The following is a 17,297-nucleotide window of genomic DNA, read 5'->3' as shown; positions in this document are numbered from 1 at the left end:
GTAGCTGATAAAACTGGGCTTCAGGTTAGAAGAGGCAGCACCGACATATACCCTGAACATGGTTTCACACTGTGCCTGCCCCACAGGATTCTAGGAATAAAGCTCACATGGGGAGTTCCTATGATTTCTATCACTCAGTCACTAGGTGTGTCTGCAGTTGCAAATAAGCAAATACTTCTACTGAAATGCCAGGCCAGTTTACACATCATAGCAAATACATTTCTGAGCGTCATAACAACGCAAGTCAAAGGTGATGTTTGCGCGTAAAAACTAAATTATGAGACAAACCTGAAATTCTGTGAACAGTGGCAGACCTGAAATGTTCATGTTTGAATGGACATTTCCATGTAATCAGAATTAGAGCAAGATTTAAAAAAAAAAAAACTGACTGCTGGCTTTTAGCTCAGGACAGACATCGTCTTTCCTTTTATATGGCTATGCTGCTGACGTTATTAATCTATGTGGGCGAAATAAAGGTCTCCATGCATTTGCTCTGTAGCCACTCCTTCCCCACTTACAACCAATCATGTTTCGAGGGCGTAACTGAACCAGATATTTACCATTGTGTACATACTTTCGATCAGATTCTGAAGGCAGAGATTTGCTTAGACAGGCAGAAAACATGAGCAGTTCTCCTCACGCATATCCCTTGGTAGGATTCTTCCACAGAGTTTAAAAAGGGTACATTCACCATTGCTGAAGGTAAAGGAATACACACTTGCATTGATCTTTAATAAAAATACTCCTGCTTTCCCCCCCCATCACATACCTGCATCTAGTATTATGGCTGTCACTAACAACTTCCTGAGAACATACTCCTCAGCTGAGCATCCTGACTCTGGCTTATTCCTACAGCAATGTCTGTTAGCAGGGCCTTGGCTTGATGACGGTCCTCAAAGCTGCACCAGCGGTCAGCTCCCTTGGCGATATGTCCGTTTGAAAGACGAGCACACAGTATCCTGTATTGCTTGCTCTTGCTTTGTCAACAACAAAGAAATAACACACTTACTGCACTCCTCTATACAACAATAAGCACAAAGACAACATATCCCTTTCCCAATAATTTAAATGCAGGGTCCCCTGTATGTAGTGATTTGGATATGTAAATGACCTGTGTGGTCATTTGGTTCTGAGGACTGGAAGGACGTTGCGACTCGTCTGAGATGGTGGTTTACTACACAGCCATATTTGCCCCACATTTCCACAGTTGTGCCTGAGTGACACCTCTTTGGAATGGAAATATTTAAAGGAACTACAACCAGCACATTGCTCTCCCTTTCGCTGGCTCTCTAAGAACCACTATAATTCTGGGCTGTCCTTTGGTCACTAAGGGGCCAATTCAGACTTGAGACACACGTGCACATACTTTGCTTATGCGTGTCCCAGAGGAGTTGCACACCTCCGTTTCCAATATGCAGACGCAGACACAGATGACTTACGTTCCCATGTGTGAGATGAGTTTTTAAACAAAACTGAGTTTCTGTTTTACAAATATTGCCGTATCTGCACAGTTTTCATGGCTGCGTTCTACAGTGAAGACTAGTAACTCCATTATGAAATTTCTCAGCCACTTGTATCTGGAAATGTGGTTTTCCAGGGTGAAATGAGTTTATTCTGAGCATTCTGAAGAGATACTCAGGTGTGTAATGAAACTGAAAAACGCACAAGTGAGGTGTGCAAAAAACAGTGCTCCTGACTCGACCCCTCACTGAGAGCCAGGAACAGAATGGCTACTTCCTCCTTTAGGCTTAGAACTGCCCTGGTTACCATACTGTAATGCTGGCCCATATCCTACCGTACTAGTCAAGCACTTCATTTTGGTACAAGCTTCCACAAAGATATACAGGCATATATTCTTTAAAAACAGAAGCATGGGTAATATGAAACATCCAGCACTACTTTCTACCCTTACTTATGAGCGTTTTGCATATACAAAAAACATGACCCCCCCCCCCCCCACCCCCCATACAGTATTCCACAGTCTAACAGGAGCAACGCACTCAAAGGTGCTATTTGGTGAGAATCCAGCTAAAACAGACCACAGGCTCACTGAAAAAGATAGCCAAACATATCTGTTTCATATCCAGTTTTTTGTCACTTAAAAAGAAACTAAAATTGAACAAAGAAAACTACAGGAACAACAGAGAACACTTTAGTACTTGCGCTGTCCTTTGCTCTACTTGTTTACATAGCAATGCCAGGCATTTTTAAATGTGTGTTTAAAAACAGAAGAGCAGTAAAATGTTAGAGACGCTGAGATGAAATGTGGGTGTGCCACGCCCTGCGGTAAAGGTGACAGCTCTCTCATCCCCGCCCTGCAGGGACTGGTCCTGTGGTGCCGCTCCATGGTCTCGACCCCCTCGCGCCGTTACGAGTAGATGGTGATGACCTCCCGGCCTCCCCCTCGCACTAACAGCACGCGCTCCAGCCCCTCCATCAGAACCTCCAGGAACTCCATGTCTAAGGAGGCCACGGTCAAGGAGGGGAACGAGTCACATGACGAGGGGAAACGCTCATCACGTGACAAGGGACACCCAGGATTCAAGCTAGGCTTAGTAGCATAATGGGAGATATCCGGTGTTGCTTAAGCATGTGAAGCATGCACTCTCACACTGAAACACACTGAAACAAATGCAATAACTGTAAAATAACTGTAAAGGATACAGTTCTCGTCGCCCTCCCTGTTTTTAGGAGGTCCAGGCATGTTGAGCAGCACCAGCTGAGCTCCCTGCGACTTGCTCACCACGGCCTGGTTCAGCTTTACTGCGGTGTGCATCCTTCGCACGTTGGACTGGTTCCTTCAACAAACCAGACAAGAGGCGTCTTTTCAGGGGACTGTACCCAGATCAGTCAGACACAAGCTGGACCCTGACAATTGCAGAGGTTTGTGCCCTGGTGAGCCCCTTAATGACCCTGGATACACCACCTTCTCTCCTATCTTCTAAACAGGACTGATCAATGCGTCAACAATGGAGACTGTTAACAGGAGCTGCTAGCAAGTGAACACAAGTCACACACTGGCTTACAAAGAGAGGACCGACTTGCATACTGATTTCCTAATATAATAAATGATAATAAATGTTTGCCTTTGGCTGCCTTGCGCACACAGGTGTTTGCGCAAGGCAGATTATCCAATCAAGTGTGAAATTAATGCTTCCTGGGACAACCAGGCACTGTTCTAAAACACACTGATGAGAGTGTTCTCACATTAAAGAATTAAATGTTATAAATTATACTTGATATTAGATAATTACTGAGCTAATGACAAAATGAAAGCCCTCCCCCATACCCCAGCATGCGTAAACAACACATATAGCCTGTAGGTTACACAAAACGCAACACTTATGACTGTACAGTCATAGCACAGTGCAGTGGTTATTGTGCCAGTCAAACCTGCAGCAAAGTTCAGAGGAGAGATGGGCTTTAGCTTGGCATGAAGACCAGCAAAAGTCACTGTGCTATGGCACTGTAGCATGCACTGCACCAGTGTTTCACACAGTGACATTCAAACGATATTATTGTCACATTATTTAATTTGATATTATTTTTATATGTTTGAAGTAGCTACCTACGGATGAAGAGAATAACGTTCAAAATGTCAATGTCCATTTTACTCATTCATTTAAAACTCAGTTACTCATCAGAATCAATCATCCTTGGATAGATGTGGTTCTTAAAAGCAGAGTGCACTGTAAATTATGTTTTAATTTTATTTTATAACGGACTGTACAAAAATAAAGAACAATTCAAATACCCTTTGTTTCATATTCAAAGAACAAAGGACATTCCTTGATTAAGAGTTAAATGTTTAAAACACAAACATCCATTTTCTCCCTTCATTTGGAACTCCACTTTAAGAATCTGAGAATCAAACAGTCCAGATTTGATTCTTATATGTGGACTACAATATATTACTTTCAGCAGGTTTAATGACAATATAATGTAATAATGCTGTGAAGTATCAACACCTTGTACATTAGCTTGTCCCTAGAAGGTGAGGAGGATGGGATAATTTTTGTCGCAAACTACACGAATGGACACTTATAGTACTACAGTAATGAGATCCCAGTGTCCTTAGTCAAACAAAACCATTAGATATGAATAAATGTAATTTTGTGCAGACTTCTTTTCTGCAGAAGTGAGCACTGCCCTCAGGGCTTTTAGGACATGCCCTGCAGTGTGTTAATACTTCCCCTTTTAAAACGCTTTTCTCCCTTTATGCAACCCTATTTCAGAATTAGTAATTGAGCATTGTCTCACTGCGATAACCTCCGAGGTCACTGATACACTCTGAGGCAAGGCGAATGCAATCCTTCGACACCGTTTTTGGCACTACATGTCACACAGTGCTCTACAGCACCCACTGGAGGAAAGTTGTTACTCCAGTGATGTCATCCGTGCAACTCGCAAGCACCTGACGAATTACAGGGTGCCTGAGAGACGTGAGGTGAGGAAACCCTGGCTGATCTACCTACCCCTTATCCTCGGCGGAAGGAAACTAATTTGTTCTGCTGCTGTGGATTCCTGGTCTTTATCAGCAAACAGCACTGCCGGTTTCAAAACCCGGGCTGTACACCTCAGCCTGCCCTCAATGGGAACACCTTGCTGACAGAGTCACTCGGGACTTCTTAAATGCTGAATTGCTAAGGATGTTTGCAATCTTCAGACAGCAGGAGAGCGCAGTGCACTTTACAACTTGCACTTTCCATCCAAATAGTAATTAGTATTTCCCTTTATGATGTCATACTTACAAAAGCAATGACTAACTTCACAAAAACTGAGCAAGTATGCAGTCTTAAAGCATGTGTAACACAAGTTAGTTTGCATAATGCATGCCAAAAATGTAAATAAATAATATTATAACATGCAGATCAAACTGGAAAGTCCCTGCAAACGGGGGGACATGCTGCATTTGCGCTGGAGATGTATAGAGAGAATTTCCCCCACACAAACAAACACAAACACGCACACACACACACACACACGCGCACACACACACACGCACAGAGGCTCTGTCGCAGTGAAATGGGTGCTCATGAGAGCGGAGCTGAACTTAAAGAAAGGACACCATCAGACACGCACAAAGACATATGGCAGGCAATGAAAAATTTGACTTACAGACTCTCCCACTCTCTGGAAGGGAAACAAAACAAGACACACACAGGCTTAGACGTTTCCTCTGACGGGTTTTAAAAGGCTTATGGTTACACACACGCTCCCCAGCACCACAACATGACATCATCGCACCCAGTCAGTCTCATCAGACCGTGCATTCTTCCCACCATACAGTATTACCACCAGGACAATAGTCTTCTTTTGGCATAGTATATTGCTAAAATACTATATACTAGAGAGGATATGAAACAATCATGCTGCTGAGTTCTTAATCTTACTGGTTAAACTTTACTGCAGTAGGCTTTAGAACTAAAGAATTAATAGCCACACCCTTAGTGAAGCGCCACATCTCTGTGGCAAACAGACTCCTGCAGGTGGAAAAACTGTGCCCGTTGTGTTGATTTGCTGGTGAACCCACTTTATTATGCTACTTAATTTACTACACCAGAGAGTGTACTGCAATCTCGAGTAAAGGGCTGGGTCAATGAGAGATCCAGCATGATGACATCAGAGAAACAGTCCGTTGCCTAGTGGGGAGTCTCTGACCGGCACTGAGGGACTATAAGTATATGCATTAAACAGCCTTTGCCCTTATGAAAAAGTAATATTTACCCTAAAATAATATCTGTATTTTATTATGCTACAATACAGATGCTTAAATATGAGCGGCATACAACTGAGATATTTATCACACACAGATTGTGCCCTTACGGTTTCATGTTGAAGAGGTCCCGCACGCCTATGTTGGCCTCGCGGTTGCGGTTCCTCTCAGTGATGAACTTCTCTTTGGTCCAGGTCATGTGGACGCGACTGGGGGCGGAGTTGGCCTTGTCGTTGAGGGTGGCATGGGACGCCGTGTTCCTGTCATGGATCAGCTGGGCCTGGCCAGGGGGGGAGACAGCGGCTGTCAGAGAGGTGCAAACAGGAGTGCTCTGCAGTGTGTGTGTGTGTGTGTGCGTGTGTGTGTGTGTGTGCTGTCACACCCGTCTCACAATGAAACACAGTGAGGGAATCCATGTAGGACAGCACAACTTTTACAAGCAGAACTCTACTAGCAGCAGGTTTTTAAGAAAAGCACAACAAGTGAGTTTTTATGCAGAAAAAGCATTAAACCAAATATACAGCCCTTGTGCTTAGCAGCATTGTAAATGACTAATATAGACTGTATGTTAATCGCCCCATTTTTAAAAGGTAACACATTTTGTCTCTTTGCAATTTTTCAGCTTCATTTTAATACCAACATGAGCACTACTGCAAAAATGATCAAGTTGAAGATAAGTATGAATATTTGCCTTTTTGGGCAGTGTGAGATTCCCTTTATCCGCCAAACCACCCTTCGCTACATTCATCACCAATGGGATGTCACACGAGGATGGGATATACCAATGGGATATACACGAGATAAAATCATTTTTCATTCAGGCACTTACCTAACAGTCAGCTCTCTAAATAGTATTCAGCACAAAACCGAAAACAGAGTACAATAGAGTCTACTGTGTACAATGTTGCTAAATATTTTGTGAATTTATAGTGCTATATACTGTCAACCTTACATTTATTACAAAGTCATTTAAATGATAATACAGGCTAGCAACTGCGTGTTTAGAAAATATTCTCTACTGTGCAAGATGATGGTATAAGGAGTATTAAACCTTCTGCAAATGGCTAACCAATTTTCCTCCAAGAGTTATGACCTTTCTCAATACTTGAAACTCAATGTAAACATGTGGTACAAACTGTACAGTATTTATTCAACACGTGTGCATTTGAAATTGAATGAACGATATCATAAATATGCTGATAAAATGCACATACCTTCAAAACAAAACACAGACGTGAAACAACACACTTCAAGCTAACCTCCACCTTCGACAACTTTACAACCTTCTGAGTAACACAACATCAGTAACAGAAAACTGCACTGGGTGCCATGCTAAAACCACAGGAAATGATTGATGTGATCCATGCTATGAACAGCTGGGGAGAGGAGCATCAGGGTGGGAGGGAGTCAGGCTCCAAACTCAGGGGGTAGGACGGCAGTGGTTGAGCGGTGGGGGGGGGGGATGATGACACTCGCAGAGTCACAGCCTTGTTAACAAAGTAACAGAACTAATGAGGCCTGGATACAGTCTTCAGAGCAGCTATACAGCAGTTAATTTAGGTTGCCTAAAACAACACCTAAGACTGCATCGGACTGTATACTGAGGACTGGGATCAGCTTCTTAAGCTGAGTATAATGCAGATCAGATATGCTGTGCTGAAAGCTCGGGAGCGTAATGACTGTGGCTCTGTCAGTGTTTGAAGCCATGGGCTGGGGCTGGGGAACACGTTGTTAGGGCACACTGTTCTACCTCATTCTTTTGGGGGCAGTGCTCTGGCTGCGGGACCTGCAGGTGGTTACTGGAAGTGCTTCTTCCTGCCTGGTTCTTCCTCTTGATGGAGCTACGGGACTCGTCTGTGATGCTCTGAATCTGCACCCCCCACAGACCCGTACAGTCAGCAGGACAGGAGAGTACACAGAGGGGCCCCTACTCACCACGTCGGACAGGGGCCTCCTTTACGCACCCGCTCCGGTCTTATCTGAAAAGAACTCCATTCTGTGTAATGATTAAGCCAGCGGCCTCACAGTATTTTGCTGTGAACTGAACAAGCGAGGCAGTGCTTTGCTCAGTCAGAACCTAGATAGGTTGTCTAGACTGGACGTTAATCTGGCTGACTATGGGACGTCACACTACGCTACAGTACAAACAGACATTACCTCTCTCTCCCGCTCTGTCCTAGACAGCTGCATCTGCTTCAGCATCTGAGAGCGCTGCTCCATCACCAGGGTCTTCTCATAGGTGAAGGCTGAGATGTCGCTTTCATGCTGAATGACAGCACAGACACAAGCAGCAGGCTTAATGAGGTGTGTTCTCTGTCTAAATTTCCACATTTTCTTTGTGTACCGAAGTTCTTAATGGTGGAAATAACAGCATGCACGGCTGTGGTCAGGGTGATGTCCTCTTTTGGCCCCTTACCATTTCCACCACCTCGACCTCAGCGTCCAGACGCAGGTGGTACAGGAACATCTGCAGGTCCTTCTTCATCTGGATGCTGTTGTCGTCCAACTGGGCCACAGTGAAGATGCGCATCTTACACTTCCTCCATACCTGCAGAGAGGGAGAGAGAGGAGGGGGACGGAGAGGAGGGAGAACGAGGGAGAAGAGAGAGAAGAGACAGAGAAGGAGAAGATAGAGAGAGAGAGGACAAAGAGGGAAAGGAGGGAGAGGGTGAGGAGAGAGAGAAGGAAAGGAGACACGGAGAAGAATAGGACAGACAGAGTGGGAAAGTAGAGAGAGGGAGGGGGAGAGAGAAGTAGTGGAAAATAGAAATGAGTTGAGAGGGCTCCCCAGCTGCTGCTCTGGCTATTGTTCCGCTATTGTCTGCCTCTAAAGAGCCGACATTCCAATCACCAAACCCTGCCTTTTTTCCCCACGCTACAGACAAACCACTACATCTGTGTAAGTAACGACAACATAGAGATCTGTATTCTCTCACACCTTCAAGCAGGAAATTATTCATATAAGATCAGTATCGGTTTCATTCAGGCTTTAGTTTTACATTCTTTAATATTCGTGAGGAAGAATAAAACTGATTTTTTTCTCTTTCTTGTGAATTAACAAGCATTCAAACGCTGATCCATAGTGATCGGACGGTGAAATATTGGTTGAATAGTGTAAAATCCTGGGCCTTGTTCCCCCCTCTGTACCTTGTGCTGTCGCAGCAGGAAGGGAAGCAGCATCAGCAGGCCTCCGTCGTGCACGATCCACCACACGTCGATGGTGCCCTCCCCCCGCCGTTCCTGATTGGCTGGGAAGGAGTCGATGTTCTTGGCCACCAGCAGGGCCTGGTGGGCTGCTGTGGTCTCCCTCACCGTTTCTGTGGGAGAGGAGTCGGGACAGCACAGAAACGGGTCTCCACATCTACTTTCAAACACCAAAGCATCTCCTTGGAGTTCAGTGATTGTTCTATACAGTCTACAGGGAGACAGTCTAACCTTACACATTTAATGATAATAGATGGACACCAGTTTTTACACGAATCATGCACATTCTCACATTCATCTTGGTATATGGTCAAGGCTTAGTGTGCCGTATAGAGGTACATGCTGGCATTGAGGTAGATGAGTAAGTGAGAGGGTGAGCCACTTACCTATGAAGTTCTTCCAGGAGGAGGAGCTCTCTGTCTGCTTCCAGCTCCCAGGCCAGGCCATCAGCACGGCGTTGTGCTTCATGCCCCCCAGCCCGGCGGACTGGATCAGGTGAGAGAAGCCGTCGCGCAGGTTCGAGGACACCACCACGTGGCAGAAACCCTTGGTCTTCTCTGCGGACATGGCAGACTTGACATTCTACACATCAAAGAGAGAAAGGGGGAGAGAGAGAGGAGAAGGAGACAGAGGGAAAGAGAGAGGGATATAATTTGGCCTAACTTGGGAATCTTCAACTGCAAAAAAAGCCTCACTGAGCTAATGCCAGTTTTCAACTTTATCATGCATCAAGGAGAAATCACTCAAATTGATTGGAAGAACATGACACTCCTGCCAGATATTGATTAACCCATGTATTACACTGATTTGGACAAGCTCAGGTACAACTCTGAGGGTGAAAACACAGCTTCATTTAAACAAATAATATATTTGGCTTCATAAACGATGATAATAAGCTGTCTGAAGTCTACGTTAAGGCCATGTGGCCACAAATCAAGATATATACACCATGAGCTCCTTTTTGGAGCTTGTTGAACTAAGAGAGAAAAAAACTTGTTTGTGTGGCACATGAATCTAAAAGCCTCCGGTTCATGTTGGTATCTGAGTGTGTTCAGCAGTTAATACATAATCTCCCTTCATTAATTAACTCACACCATACGCCATTGATCATTACTTGAGGGAAGGTCAGTTGTTACCACAGAGCTGATGGCCCACAGGAGACTAAACCAATATAAGAGGTAGTGACATACAGAGTGAATACACTGGATATTACCAACAGAGATGGTGGGGTAAGGCCTGTTTGATTGTTTGACCCCAGATCAGTCCAGGGTTCAGGGTTCTGTCTGCTGGTTGTTACCTTTAACAGCTTGTGTGACCCCTCGGGGATTGTTCTACACGAGCTCTAATGACTCCACATGGGACATGCAGGGAAAGGACTGCTGCACACAAACATATTTATGCACAGGCCAGCGTAAAGACAAAACTGATTTGGAAAACTACCAAACAATGGACGGCTGCTAAATCTAAATCTGCTCTAATAAGCAACAACACTTTTACAAAGAAAACTCTGAGATTAAGTAGAATAATGGTGAGGAGAAAAGGGATCACATATGCAATGTATTCACAATGTAAAATATGAGCAATGTCAATTGCCCTGGATAACAGCATCGACCAGGTAAATTAAGTTGTCAGCAATAACTAATTATGAAACTCCCATTATGTTTTTCTCACATGTGTAACTTGCTGTTGTCTAAAAAATTACTGTTATTTGTGTCTGTATTTCCCTTGTTTGAAGCCATTTCCTTCATTTACTCAAAAAATAAATTACTCATGAAACTATGAAAAGGCACTACTCTACACTGCTAATTTTCTGAAGTGTTTAAAGATAGAGTGGCCCAACCTCAAAGAGCCTTTCATTTTAAAGTAAACAAACTCAATGACACAATGCGTTATATCCACTCAGTGTCCTCTGGTGCACCAGCAGGTGGCGATGTTGATACTATATCGCCTGCTAGTGATGAAACAGCTGTGCTGAACACATCGCTGACAAATATCACAAAAACAGAGGGCACATCCAATCATTGCATTCTGATGGGCAGAACTAGAAAACTGGTTCTCAGAGGAACTAAAAATCACCATTAATGGAGCTCAGTGAATCACTCCAGCACTGGTGTGCCGGCCCTCACCTGCTCTGCCTGCTTGGACTCTGATTCCTTGGTCATGTAGGTGCCCTCCAGCACAGAGCCCACAATAGTCAGGCCTTTACCAGCCTTCAGCTGTGTGGTGAAGGAGAGCAGCCGAGGATGCTTCACCCCAAGATCGGTGTCCAGGTTCAGCAGCACCAGCAGCTGTGGCCTGCAAGGGGAGGAGTGCGTGTGCGTGCACGCGCGCACACACACACACACACACACACACACACACACACACACAAACACACACACACAAACACACACACACGCGCACACAAACACGCACACACAAACACGCACACACAAACACGCACGCACGCACACACACACACAAACACGCACGCACACACACACACAAACACGCACGCACACACACACACACATACACATACACACACACACACGCACACACACACATACACGTTTCTTTAGTTCTTACTACTCGAAAATATAGAGTCCTTCTAGGATGTCTTCTTGGACCTCTGCATTTTTCAATATACAGGCTACTGCTATGCAGATAACACGCAACTTTATGCCTCCATGAACCTGGACCAAGCTCTCCCAATGGAGAGACTAAGGGACTGCCTGAAAGAACTCGGATGACTTCAGTTTTTCTGTGATCAAATTAATTCTTAAAATTACTTAAGCAATAAAAGAGGAATAATGCCCCTTGGTGCCTAAACACACATGGCCTTTCTGTAACTATAAAAACTGAGTGTGTATTAGTTGGAATATCATGTGAAAAAACATAATTGGTGTAGCCTTATTTAATCTTATAAATGATACAGAACTAAAACTGTTCTGACTTCCCAAAGATCCAGAAAAAACTTGCGCAAGAACAAGGTGCCTCACTGTCTAGCAAACTATGTTTTCTCCACTCTAAGATCAGTTTGGAAATGTTTCTGCTAGGGTCTCAACATTCCTACAACGAAGAACATTATTTAATTAAATATAAAATAAACTTTATTTAAAACATTTATTTATACACTAGTATTAAGGTGTTCCTGTAAGACATTGCATAAGCTGTGTATACGCAATGCGATCTGTGGTCTGTGATAACCCTTTCGACGAGAGTACATTGATTACATACATTGATAGAGAAAAGGCATTGGGTCAGAGTGGCTGCCTTACTTAATGAATCATGTTGCGCTGTGCTCTTCCAACACCTCACCTCCAGTTCTTAGTGTGGGGTGGGGCCTCCTCCAGTTTGATCAGGGCGTAACGGGCGGCGTTCAGGGACAGGCCACGGATCCCATCGCCCCACTCTTTCTCTGCTCTGTGGGTAGAGGGGAACAGAGAGAGTCTTCTTCACACGCAGATCCTCCCATCGCCCTGAGAGCTACTCAAATCTCCTGCAGTCAGCCACATCTCCCACAGAGGCAGTCGCATCTTACAGAGTCACTCACATTTCCAAAGCCGTACAAAGATTCACATTTGAGCCACTGTAATCTAACCAGCACAAAGAGGACATGATGGCGTTGCAGGTGACACCTGATCGTGCCATCATGACAATATTATACTTGTGTAAGAGGTATAAGAAGAATATTATTATAAGTATACTTATATACTTTGCTTGCCTTCACAGATTCTTTAGTAAAAAGGAGAGGATTGGTGCCAGTTTTGCAAGTCTACCATGTTACACAAAAATGGCCAGAAAAAATTACAGCAAGGAAATATGAAGGAATCATAAGATTCTACTCAAAATTCTTGACTGTTGCCACAACACCTGACAGCAAGAACCTCAAACTGTTCTTACCCTCTGTATTCAATGTACTTGTAGATGCATCCAGCGATCATCATGGCGACCAAGGCGTAGTACCAGGAGGAGATGAACATGAGGGAGAGACACAGACTCATGCCCAGGAAGGACAGAGTCCTGTGAGAGAGAACAGGCAAGAATCAGATCCCAGTGTGCTACAGACAGGTTGATCCCTGACTCACAGAGCTACAGACAGCCATGAAACCTGACTTGCGCAGTTACACAGAGCCATGTTACCTGAATTACAGATTGTTGTATTCAGTTGAATACAGCTGTATTCAGTTGTCTGTGGTTCTTTGTGGTGGGGTGACTCACCAGTGGTAGAATTTGAAGCGTGGTCTCCAGTTGGGGGTGCGGAGAAGAGTCTGAACTGCACAGGCCAAGTTTACAAACAGGTAACACATCAAGAAGAACCTGCACAGAAGCACAGAACCATGAAGATACAGGTCTGAGAGAGACAGACAATACCCCTCTCTGCACCGACAGAGCCTAACACAGAACCATGAACACTGACAAAACTGACATTTACAATAATAAACTGGCTATGATTTTAATGGATTTTAGTTGGCTATGAAGGAAAACTCCTGCTCTGTGTATACAACCTGTTTCTGCTGTTGCCTATAGAATAGGGTCCCCATACTGTAAATATGAATACAACCAGAGTTCTGGTTTCAGAAAAACTAATCTCAGGTAAATAAATACCACTTTATTTGAGCCAACATTACCATAGAGCAAACCACCAGGTACACGTATCTGGGTCTGACTATCGGTGCCTCGGGGATGTTTGAACTGGCCTTGACTACATTAAAGTTAAAGGCAAACAGCTTTTATGCTGTAAAATGGCACTACATTTTAAACCTCCCATTAAAATCTAAATAAAAATATTAGCCAGTTCAATAACAAACCATGAAATAAAATAGGACAAACACTCCACTGACAATTTGCATGTAGAGCTCTGTAGTAACATTTGAAAAATTATGAAATAAAATGCACACTTGAACTGGTGTCATCAAAGTTCTTTGACAGGGCCTTTTGTGCAATTGTTATGGTACCTCCCTTTCTAAAATACAATTGTTGGTTAATTATTGTTGTAGTCTGTGATTCCTGCTTACATGTATCACCCATATTATTTATATACTGTATGAAAGGCAGAGAGCAGGAGAGAGAGGGGCACTCACATTGAGAGAATGGGGGCCACAGCGTCCAGGGAGGCGATGAGTATGCCGATCTCACAGATTCCGGCCGTCAGCAGGAGGGCCCAGGTGGGCTCGCCGTTGGCTTTGCCGTGACCGAACACCTGCGGGGGGGGGGGGGCATATAATACAGTCCAGCTCACTGGGTGCACTGCGAGGAAGCCACTCACTGTGAGTGTGACCTGACCCGAGTGCTGACTCTGCAGCTGAGAGAGCCTGTGGTAAAGTGCTTTTCCTAGTGCTGTGTGTATGCGGTGAGCGGCCCTCTCCCTCTCACCTGCAGGAAGGGCACGATGCCATCGCGCGCGATGGCCTGCAGCAGCCGGGGGGCGCCGGTGAGGCTCTGCAGCCCCGCCCCGCAGCAGGAGAAGAAGGAGCCGATGACGATGACCCAGGGGGAGGGCCAGGCCAGCGTGCCGATCACCAGGTTCCTTTTGACTGAGTCTCCAAACCTGCAGTGCACGCACAGATACACGCACACACACACAGATACAGACACAGACACACACACACACACACACACGTAGACACAGACACAGAGAAAGACACAGATTCATACATACATAGAGACACATACACATACAAACACACAGCATCACTACCTGCAGCAATTGTCTGGTCATTTGGTCATTTTGTTTCTGTAAACATGACTTCACTCCTCAATATCACGACAAGAGGAAAGCTGTTCTCTCTGAATTCTGCCTTATCTGCTGTCCTGTGCATCCAGGCCTTCATTCATTCTCAAAGCTGTCCCTTTATGCACAACTCCAAGCAGCTGACAACTGTGTCGTGGAAATTAATGGACTGTGGAACAGTGAAGGCTTCATTGTCAGTATCAGGTACAGGGTCATGCTGCTTGAAAGGGTCATTAGCGTGCTGCTACAGGCAACCTCATACCAGCAATGTACAAAGTACTTACTTATCTCTCAAAACCACACCTTCAATACAGGCACCAAACAGCACCACACAGGAAATGTCTGTATGACGGAATTAAAGAAGCATGCACTCCAGGTGGAAAAAAAAATGCAAGAACCATTTATGGTGTGCTAAGAATCAGTCTAATTAACCACACAGAGGATACAGATGAAGGATGTGGTTGCTATGGCAAGGATGGTTCCCGTTGGAATGGACCGCTGGGCATCTTTTAGGTCTCCAGACCTGTTGGACCCAGCCATGATTCCTGAAGCAGACACAAAAAACAGAACATGGGAGTGAAGTCAGAACACTCTGCAACACAACACACAAGTGAACCAGCTAATCACTAACACACAGCTAGCACCTGAGGTACTTAAGCCAGAATGGCCACAGTAAATATCCAGCTGTATAAATGGATAACATGTAAAATGGTAACCAAAGTAAGTCAGTCTGGATAAGAGCATCTGCTAAATGACAATAATGTAATATGAATTTGCATAAGAAACACAATTTCCTTACCAATTTCAAATGGTTACTCATTGGAAGATTATCTTTAGTTTATCACAGAAATATTATTTTATGAATTTAAACTTTATACCTAAGAAGTAAATAAGTGTTTGAATACATGTGAAAACTCCAAAGAGAAAGAGAGGGTACTTTTAACGTTTTTCCATGGACCACAATTAAGCATTGTGCTGAGAATGTCTCACAGCTGAGAACAGCTGGCAGCCTCAGATCTGCTCTAAACCTTCAAAACAGAGGCTCTACACAGTCTGCACCAGACACACTGCCTGAACATGCCCACTGCAGGGAAACCCTCAGGGGAGGGGCCTGGCCTACGCAGGGCCTCCAGCTGGAACACTGAGATAACAGTCAAGAGACCCCGCAGGGCCAGTCAGAGCACAACTCCATGCTGGTTACAGCCAGGGGGCTCTGACCAGACTTCCCACACATGAAACTGCACAGCAGGCACCTTTAAACAGGGTGACCTCTACACTTACACTGTCCATTTACACTGCAAGCCTGCGAATGACACACTTTATACACCAGCAAACTGGTGTTACTGTTCAGCTTCCTGGTAACTACGCCACACTGATACTCAGAATTCTCCCCTCTCTGCAGTAGCTGGTGACACATCAGTTGTCATAAGTTGTGTGATTATGACTACCAAATAAATTCTTCTAATAAATTAGAATGGACATTCATAAATGCAGTCATGATCAGCACATTGATTGTAACTGTTACATTACACTACATTGTTAGCATTTAGCAGACACTCTTATACAGAGCAACTTACATAGGTTACAGTTTCATTCATTTATACAGCTGGATATTTACTGAGGCAACTGTGGGTTAAGCACCTTGCTAAAGGGTACAACAGCAGTGCCCCATCCTCCCTCTACCCCCACCACTGAACCAGCAACCTTTTGGGTACCAGTCCTCCTCCTTACCACTACACCACACTGCTACCCATACTGCTAACTGTAATTGCAATTAGCAATAACTTTGCTAACTAATAACACAATCTGTACCATTTTAGCATGTTCATTCCTAAGATCTGTGCCATTTTAACACATTTGTTCCCAAGACCTGTACCATTTTAATACACTGGTTCCTGTGATCTCCCTGTTCCATTTTAATACGGCTGTTGCACGGTCACTCTCTGTGACAGGTGTATGTACTCCAGTGAGGGTGGGGGCGGGGCACGGCCTCACCTGTCACCGAGGGGAAGTAGATTCCCACCAGCAGGGTGAAGAAGGTTGCGATGTCGTTGAAGACGTAGGGCAGGTAGATGTCCCGGGACATGTCCTTAGCCGGGACGGAGGGCTGTCTTTTCCCCTCCACCAGCATGCCGCTGGGGCCATAGTTAGCCCATAGGTTGTCTGCAGCCACGGTGCGTATGGTGGGGGTAGAGGGAAGATGCCCAAAATCAGATTAATGAGGAAATACATTTTCTATGATTAACCTGTTATTTAAATGTGGCCTAAATGTTTTCAAATTTAAAATTTTTTTTTTTGTTTAAACACATGGCAAAATCACTGCATGTGCTACATCTATCCCTAAAAATTCTCAACAAACGTAAGAACTTGGTGAAACACAGTGAAACCTGCTTTTGTAATGTGTTATGTGCTTCAGTGCTTTGTGCTTTGTTGTTTTTCCCCTGCCTTCCCTGCACAAGACCACCTGTGGCCAAAGTGACCTATCGCTGAGGCGTTGTTTTTGCTCATCTTTCAGACACGCGTCAGCTGCCTTGGGCTATTTTAACTCGGGGAGAAACCTGATCGATACAGCATTGCCCTAGTGGTGACCTCTGTGATGGAGATGGCACCACAGACCAGCACCCTGCGCTCCCAGCTGCTGACATCACGCCGCCTCTGAGG

The 17,297-nt window shown here is 44.6% G+C and overlaps 1 protein-coding gene across 1 annotated transcript in view; it reads right to left on the bottom strand.

Moving 5' to 3' along the window:
• Nucleotides 1–1,957: 1,957 nt before the first annotated feature.
• Nucleotides 1,958–17,297, bottom strand: part of LOC118770854 (solute carrier family 12 member 7-like) — a 39,863-nt gene continuing 24,523 nt past the window's right edge. The window contains exons 9-26 of the mRNA XM_036518598.1: nucleotides 16,632–16,799; nucleotides 15,083–15,181; nucleotides 14,921–14,978; nucleotides 14,279–14,453; nucleotides 13,987–14,105; nucleotides 13,124–13,222; nucleotides 12,806–12,925; nucleotides 12,221–12,325; nucleotides 11,047–11,215; nucleotides 9,307–9,502; nucleotides 8,864–9,033; nucleotides 8,133–8,264; nucleotides 7,874–7,981; nucleotides 7,467–7,586; nucleotides 5,827–5,996; nucleotides 5,119–5,133; nucleotides 2,665–2,798; nucleotides 1,958–2,460 (exon numbers count right to left, since the gene is read on the bottom strand). Coding sequence (XP_036374491.1) covers nucleotides 2,369–2,460; nucleotides 2,665–2,798; nucleotides 5,119–5,133; nucleotides 5,827–5,996; nucleotides 7,467–7,586; nucleotides 7,874–7,981; nucleotides 8,133–8,264; nucleotides 8,864–9,033; nucleotides 9,307–9,502; nucleotides 11,047–11,215; nucleotides 12,221–12,325; nucleotides 12,806–12,925; nucleotides 13,124–13,222; nucleotides 13,987–14,105; nucleotides 14,279–14,453; nucleotides 14,921–14,978; nucleotides 15,083–15,181; nucleotides 16,632–16,799 — 2,249 coding nt within the window. The 3' untranslated portion in view covers nucleotides 1,958–2,368. The remainder of the gene's footprint in view (nucleotides 2,461–2,664; nucleotides 2,799–5,118; nucleotides 5,134–5,826; nucleotides 5,997–7,466; nucleotides 7,587–7,873; nucleotides 7,982–8,132; nucleotides 8,265–8,863; nucleotides 9,034–9,306; nucleotides 9,503–11,046; nucleotides 11,216–12,220; nucleotides 12,326–12,805; nucleotides 12,926–13,123; nucleotides 13,223–13,986; nucleotides 14,106–14,278; nucleotides 14,454–14,920; nucleotides 14,979–15,082; nucleotides 15,182–16,631; nucleotides 16,800–17,297) is intronic.

This window comes from Megalops cyprinoides, chromosome 24, assembly GCF_013368585.1.
Source record: "Megalops cyprinoides isolate fMegCyp1 chromosome 24, fMegCyp1.pri, whole genome shotgun sequence".
Taxonomy (NCBI): Eukaryota; Metazoa; Chordata; class Actinopteri; order Elopiformes; family Megalopidae; genus Megalops; species Megalops cyprinoides.
Note: the sequence above shows the minus strand (reverse complement) of the source record. Positions and strands in the feature narration are given on the sequence as shown.